Source organism: Nannospalax galili, unplaced genomic scaffold (assembly GCF_000622305.1).
Source record: "Nannospalax galili isolate Female #2095 unplaced genomic scaffold, S.galili_v1.0 scaffold255, whole genome shotgun sequence".
In the NCBI taxonomy this organism is placed as follows: Eukaryota; Metazoa; Chordata; class Mammalia; order Rodentia; family Spalacidae; genus Nannospalax; species Nannospalax galili.
Window position 1 is genome coordinate 6370064 of NW_008338999.1, and position 8194 is coordinate 6378257.

At 40.2% G+C, this 8194-nt stretch overlaps 1 protein-coding gene across 2 annotated transcripts in view; it reads left to right on the forward strand.

Moving 5' to 3' along the window:
- Agl (amylo-alpha-1, 6-glucosidase, 4-alpha-glucanotransferase) overlaps positions 1-8194 on the forward strand; it is an 85822-nt gene that overhangs the window by 13680 nt on the left and 63948 nt on the right. For both annotated transcript variants that reach the window (XM_029563839.1, XM_008833693.3), the window contains exons 3-5: positions 1193-1403; positions 4538-4704; positions 6012-6215. In XM_029563839.1, the coding sequence (XP_029419699.1) occupies positions 1193-1403; positions 4538-4704; positions 6012-6215 (582 nt within the window). The remainder of the gene's footprint in view (positions 1-1192; positions 1404-4537; positions 4705-6011; positions 6216-8194) is intronic.

Sequence of the window (8194 nt, forward strand, 5' to 3'; positions counted from 1 at the left end):
CAGTTTGGTTATAGTTAGAACTTTCACATTCTGATAATTAAAAAAGTTCAATTAAACCAAGTAAAACTTTTCTTCTGCAATGCAATTTTAAATGTATGAATTTGTTCTTAAAATATTTGTAGCATAGTACATAAATATCAGATGTATTTTAATAGAAACAGCCTAATTTGAGTGAAAGTGGGAATATATTGGCTCTCAGGGTTCCCACAAAGACTTAAATAACCATGAGTTGTAAGGATAGGCAGTACTGTGACCAACTGACACACCCTTTCCACTTCCAAGCTCAGTGCTCTGTTTGGTAGCTTCAGATTGTCCGTGGTGGGGTCATTCCACTAGGTGGTCAGCAGACACTACAAGCTATGCTTCCCACCTCACTAGCCAGTTGGTAGACCTTTATTAGCTCACCACTATATTTGAACAGGCATAAGAGAGTCACTTACTGTCCCCAGAACACTTGTTAAAAGTCTAAAGTCTGCCTCTTGGCATTGACTTCTTTCACCAAACACTGGCTTTCTCTGTGTGGTAGGATGGCTGTCCCATGTCAGTCTCCCAAACTCTACATATGTGCTGATTCTCTGACACAGAGAAACTCACTTTCTCTGTTGCACTTTGAAAAGTACTAGAGAAGGGCTTTGCTCAGATACATTTCTCTGGTTGTTTAATTGTGTAGTCAGAGTAGTGGCTGAGGGATTAGGGTTAAATAATGTCAGGTGAGAAGCACATCTTGGACCAATGACTTGGCTCGGCAGGTAAAAGTTTTCATTTCAAATCTAATGACATTAGTTGGATCCCTGGGACTCATATGGTGGAAGGAGAGAAATGACTCCTGAAAGTTCTTCTCTGACTTCCACACATGGGTGTAGTGCACATGCCTCCTGAATAAGTAAGTATAATTTTAAAAAATTTAAGAGAAGTTGCACATCTTACAGCTATTTAAATAGGAATCGGTTTCCAGGGAAGGGAAAGGGGGGTGAATGTTGCAAAGCAGACAGTTCTGGGATGTTTGCTGTATTTGCTAAAATATAAAATTCAACTAAGTCAGAATGCCAAGTAGTTTAAAAATTAGCATTAGGTATGTCTAGTTATTTTAAATGTATTTGAAAATTCATAGTTTTTATAATGTTTTAAGTAAAACATCCGTTTTAGTCTTATAATGACCTCAGTAGTTTATTCAAATGTGCTTTTTGTTTAGGGTTTGAACTACAGTTCCGATTAGGCCCAACTTTACAGGGAAAAGCTGTCACTGTCTTCACAAATTATCCATTTCCTGGAGAAGCATTTAATCGGGAAAAATTCCGTTCCTTGGACTGGGAAAATCCATCAGAAAGAGAAGATGATTCTGATAAATACTGTAAACTTCATCTGCAGCTGTCTGGATCATTTCAGTATTACTTCCTTCAGGGGTAAGTCAGGTGTGCTACCTGGGAGAAAAAGTTAATTTATTGTGTAACAAAGTTAACTGACTTGTGCTGGGCATGGTGGCGCATGCCTTTAATCCCAGCACTCAGGAGGCAGAGGCAGGTGGGTCTCTGTGAGTTCAAGGCCAGTCTGGTCTATATAGTGAGTTCCAGGACAGCTGGGGCTACAGGGAGACCCTGTCTCAAAAAGACAAAAAAAAAAAAAAAGGTTAACTGACTTGTAAATGTTACTGTATGAACCATGTTACAGTGTTTTCTTGAACTGTAAATAGCATGTGATTCTTCAGTTTCAAGGAAGCTACTGCATAGCCCATTGAAGATTCAAAGTATTATATAATTAAATATAAACTCTAGCTTTTTCCTGCAACTGGCTTATAAGCTTCTGTTTGGGTGTACTTGTCATTATTACTGATAGTCTTCTTTCCCATAAATCAGCATGAGTGGATTTATATGTGGTTATAGTTTCATTTCTGTTGTGTATAAAATACCCTGATCAAATGCAGCTTTGGGGGAGAAAAGGTTTATTTGGCTTCCAGTTCCAGATCACTGCCTCATTGAGAGAAGTCACAATAAGAATTTGAAGGCAGGCCTGGCTTGCTGTTCCACAGAGCATTCATTCCAACCGAAGAACTCACTTCACCGCCAAAGGAGTACAGCAGGAGCATGGGGAGGCTGGTGGCTGGCTGGCTTATGCTCAAAGAGATTTCTTACACCATTCAAGACCACATGCCTTGGGGTGGTGCTGCCCATAGTGAGCTAGGTCTTCCTATATCAGTGAACAATCAAGGAAATCCCCTGCAGGCATGTCCACAGGCCAACCTGATCTAGGAAAATCCTCAATTGAGGCTTTTTTCCCAGGTGATTTTACATAGTGGCAAGTTAGCATTTAGAACTAACCAACAAGAGCCACCCCTTATCAACACATAAACACATCACTTTAACCAATAACTTTTCATTTTTTTGTCCCTAAAGTCTTATGTTTGTATCGTAATGTAAAATGTAGTACAACTACATTTATAACCACAGTTATTTTAAATTTTCTTTTTTTTTTTTTTGGTTTTTTTGAGACAGGGTCTCCCTGTAGCTCCAGCTGGCCTGGAACTCACTATGTAGACCAGGCTGGCCTTGAACTCACAGAGATCCACCTGTCTCTGCCTCCCAAGTTCTGGGATTAAAGGTGTGAGCCACCATGCCCCGAATTTATTTTTATTTTATGTGTATGCATGTATTGCCTGCATGTAGGTAAGTGCACCTGTGTTGTGCAATGCCTACGGAGATCAGAAGAGGCTCTCGGATCCCCTGGAACTGGAGTTACGGACAGTTGTTAGCTGCCATGTGGGTGCTGGGATTCGAACCCGGGTCTTCTGCAAGAACAACCAGTGTTCTTAACCACTGAGCCATCTCTCCAGCCCCAGTATTTTAAAATTTCTACACTTTGAGTTTAAAATCTTTTTGTAAACTTGAAGTCTCTTAACTATGAGTCAAAACAAAGTTACATATTTTATTCCAAAGGGAGAACCAAGCCATAAAAAGAATCACATTTAAACAAAACCAAAATCCAGCAGTATAAATCCAGATTCTGTAGGCCACTTGTTAGACATCCCATGGTCCTGGCATCTCCAATATCCTGAGGTCTCCACTGCAACTGAGACTTTACCTTTGCCAGTGGCCTCTCAGGGCCTCTCTGCAGGGACCCTGATCTTGCCACAAGGTGCAAGCCTCAGCTTCTCTTTGTGATCCCTTCAATCCTGCAAAACCAGCACCATATGGATGACTGGTACATACTGTTTGCCAAGTTCTGTTGCAAACTCACAATGTAGTCTAGCCTCCTTGGATCAACTTCTGTGTGCTGACCCTGAGGAAATTCTTTCCTTTTGTCCTAGTAAAACACAGAATGGTGCTTCAGTGATTCCGATCTTTTGTCAGTCACAGCTGGTTCTTCAGCCCCAGCTAACCAGCACATACAAATTCTTAGCCACAATATCACACAAATGGCCCCTAGCCCAGTTCTTGATTGAGTCTCTTTGCTCCCCTCTGAAACCTCATGAGCCAGGCCTCTACAGTCCACATTTCTGTCAGCACTCATATCTTCCAAGCTCCCACAAGAATAACTCATTAAACTCTTGAGCACTCAACAACTTTTCCATCCCAAAGTTTCCTAGTCTTCCACAGAACAGTCCAAAGGCATAAAAAGTCACATAGGTTCATCACAACAATCCCACTTCTGGTACCAATTTCTGTTCCAGTTTTACTTCTGTCACTGTGATTAAAAAAAACAAAAACAAACAAACAAAAAAAACTGATCAAAACCATCTCTGGGAAAGAAAGGGTTTATTTGGCTTACAGTTCCGGATCACTGTCCATCACTGACAGAAGTGCCAGGTAGCAAGAAGGCAGGCGTGCTTGCTGTTCCGTACAGTATTACCTGTGACCAAAGACTCACTTCACAGCCACAGAAGTGCAGCAGGAGCATGGAGGAGGCTGCTGGCTGGCAGGCAGACTTGTGCTCAGCTAGTTTTCTTACACAGTTCAGGACTACCTTCTTAGGAGATGGTACTGCCCATAGTGGGCTGGGTCTTCTACATCGATTAACAATCCAGACAATCCCCCACAGGCATGTCTACAGGCCAGCCTGATCTAGGAAATTTCTCAGTCTCTTCCCAGATGAATCTAGGCTGTGGCAAGTGGTATTTAAAACTAACCAATACATGCATATTATTATGTAGTTCTATAATAATTGATAAAGAATAGAAAATAGCTGTTCCATTGTAAGTGATTTTATGTTCTTAGAAATAAAAATATTTTTTAGCCAGGTATAGTGATTCAGGCCTACAACTCAGCACTGGGGAAATAGAAGCAGTTTAAGGTCCTTTTTAGCTACATAGTAAGGTTGAGCGAGCCTCGGCTGCATGAGACCCAGTGAAAAAGAAAGGAGAGAGAGAGAGAGAGAGAGAGAGAGAGAGAGAGAGAGAGGAAAATAGACAGGGAGGGAGGGAAGGAGGGGAAGAAGGAGGAAAGAAGGAACTTAAATGGGCCATTAGCCTTCTAGTTAGAATCAGACTCGGTTGATGATTTTTTTCCTCTCACTAATTGAAATTTTGTGGTTTATTTTCCCTTAGAAATGAGAAAAGTGGTGGAGGTTACATAGTTGTGGATCCTGTTTTACGTGTTGGAGCTGATAATCATGTGTTACCCTTGGACTGCGTAACTCTCCAGACATTTTTAGCTAAGTGTTTAGGACCCTTTGATGAATGGGAGAGCAGACTTAGGGTGGCAAAGGAATCAGGTAATGTCAATTGGCTTTCTTTCTTTCTTTTTTTTTTTCCCCTCTTTTTAAAAATAGATGTTGGGGCTGGAGAGATGACTCAACAGTTTAGAACCCTGGCTGCTCTTCCAGAAGCCCCAGGTTCAGTTCCTAGCACCCACATGATAGCTAACAACCATCTGTAGTTCCAGTTCCAGGGAATCTGACACACTCTTCTGACCTTTGTGGGCATTTCATATGGGTGATGCCTTTACATATATTCAGGCAAAACACTCATACACATAAAAAATAAAAATAAATGATAAAAAAATAAAAACAAATGTCTCTTTACAGATTTCAAACGCTTTTTTCTAATTTTTTTTTTTTTTTTTTTTTGGTCTTTTTGAGACAGGGTCACCCTCTAGCCCCAGATGACCTGGAAGTCACAGAGATCTCTCTGCCTATGCTTTACAAGTGCTGGAATTAAAGGCATGTGCCACCATGCCCTGCTATTTCTACTTTTTATCTTAATCCTAAACATATTAATATAAATATATCCTATAATCCATAAAAATACTGTTATGTAGCCAGGCATGGTGGCACTCTCCTTTAGTCCCAGCACTCGGGAAGTAGAGGCAGGCATGTCTCTGTGAGGTCAAGGCCAGCCTGGTCTACATAGCGAGGTCCAGATCAAATGGGGCTATAGGAAGATTGTGCCTCAAAAGAAAATAAAGATAATTATCTTTTCTAAGATTTTAATTGACATATAAATATTAGAAACAAGCTATTAAACTATAAAGAGGATGTATTCCTATATAATTTTAATAAGCCAATATTGATTAGCCATTTTCCATATAAAAGGTATGTGCCACTGAACATACCAAGCATACAGTTAAACTCAGATTTTTCTAAGTACAATAAGACTAGCATTAATCTACTTTCAAGTTGAAAACACCATGAAGAAAGGAAGGAAAAATTCAATAGGGTCTGTGGAGCATTCAGAGTAAAAGATGTGTGTTATCCATTTGCATACAGTATATTCTGTTTCAGCAGTTACAAATTGAACCTCTGCTGATAGCTAAGCACTGCATTGATGGTTACCAAATGCATGATGTCGTCATCCCTGTCACGTTGATGAGGACAATGATAGCCTGAAGATTTAAGTAGATTTACTTAAGGCCTCCAGTGCTACAGCTAGGACTTGAACCCAAGTCTTTGGTCTCTTTTTCTACTAGCAAGTTTGCCTCCCTGTTGACAAGTCTCTGAGAGAGGGCACATTTGCAGTTTGCTTAGCTGTGGGATGGTCTGCTTGCTTTTTCAGACTGTGGTCTTTGTTTTCTTGGCTCTAGGTTACAACATGATTCACTTCACCCCGCTGCAGACTCTTGGATTATCCCGATCCTGCTACTCCCTTGCTGACCAGTTAGAACTAAATCCAGACTTTTCAAGGCCTAATAAAAAATACACCTGGTATGATGTTGGGGAGCTAGTAGAAAAACTAAAGAAAGAATGGAATATTATCTGCATTACAGATGTTGTCTACAATCATACTGGTATGAGCTTCAGTAACTTAAATGAGGATTATTAAATTCTGATTAGTTCATTCCTCAATATTTTTTTGCATTTTATATTGTTATTAATATCTTTATTTTACAGTGTGAGGTGTTGGACACTGGGCCTTACAAATGCTAGGCAAGCTCTCTGTCACTTAGGTGTATTTCCATCCTTATATAACATGCATTCTAAAGATATGAGTGATAATTAAGTGACCATAAATTTTAAAATACTTTTATTTTATGTGTATGCGTGTATTGCCCGCATGTAGGTAAATGCACCCATGTCGTGCAATGCCTGCAGAGGACAGAAGAGGCTGTCGGATCCCCTGGAACTGGAGTGATGGACAGTTGTTAGCTGCCATGTGGTGCTAGGATTCAAACCCCGGTCTTCTGCAAGAAAGCCAATGTTCTTAACAGCTGAGGCATCTCTCCAGTCCCCTAGTGACCATAAATTTTAAAAACTGTTTTCTGCAGTAACTTGTCTTTCATAAATTGGTATTCATTGAGCACATGATTTATAAGTAGTTTGCATATGATGTTTATAAAAGTAGAAAAATGATCATAAAAGGGACATAAAAATCATATATTTCAACTTGATGTTAATACTTTGCAGAGTAAAGTGAATTCTGTACATCAGGAGCTCCTTTTCTTTTTTTTTTTTTTAATTACTTTATTTATTATTTTTATTTTATGTGTATGAGTATATTGCCTGTGGGTATGTGAGCGCACCCGTGTGGTGCAATGCCGTGGAGGTCAGAAGAGGGCTTCGGATTCCCCTGGAACTGGAGTTAAGGACGGTTCGTAGCCACCATGTGGGTGCTGGGAATCAAACCTGGGTCCTCTACAAGAGCAGTCAGTGCTCTTAACCGCTGAGCCATCTCTCCAGCCCCAGGAGCTCCTTTTCTATACTGTATCTAAAACAGTTTAGTGCTGGACTTTGTATATACCTGTGATTCCAGCACTTGGGAGGCAGAGGCAGGAGGATTGCTATGAGTTTGAGACTAGCATGGGCTGCATAGCGAGTCCCAGCCCAGCCAGGTCTATATAGCTTAGACCTTATGATAATAATAATGACTTCCATTATTGAAGAGAAAATTATTAGTAAATTCTCAAATTTTTTTAGATTTTCTTTAACTGTGTATTAATGTTTTGCTTGCATTTATATATGTGCACTGTGTGAATGCCTGATGCCCTTGGAGGCCAGAAGAGTATGTCAAATCCCCAGGAACTGGAGTTACAGATGGTTGGGAGCTGACGTGTGGTGCTGAGAACTTAACCCAGGTCCTCTACAAGACCAGCGAGTACTCTTAACTGCTGAGTCGTCTCTCTAGCCCTTCGGTTAAGTCATTTACGTGATAAAAAGTATGCCATCCCCAGCACCAAGAAGAGTAAAGTAGACTGGTTTGGTTCCTAAGATAGATTAACTACATAGAATTCTATAAAATAAATCAACATTCCCAGCTGCTGAATCTCCAGGAGATACTTGCTCTGGCAGCTGGGACTGGCCTCATGAAGCTTGTGGCCATGAACTTCCGGGACCTAGTGTATCTTACAAATATCCACCATGTGAGCCATGATACAAGAAATCTGAAAACCTTTGATTCACATCTGTAAACAATGGGAATTCTGAGTAGTGGAAATTTTAAAAGAAATATCTCCGATTCAGGTCTGTAGAGATGGCTTAGCAGTTAAGAGCACTGACTGCTCTTGCACAGGATCCAGGTTCAGGTCCCAGCACCCACAGGGTGACAAACAACCATCTGTAATTGCAGTTCCAGGGGATCCAGTGTCCTCTCTGGCTTCACTGGCATTGCACACATGTGGTATATTTACATATGTTCAGGCAAAACACTCTTACACATAAAATAAAAATAATAAAATATTTTTTTATTTTAAAATATACCATTTTTAAAAATTATTTATTTAATAACCACATACTTAGAAGAAGCATTTCATTACATCAGCATTGAGATTCA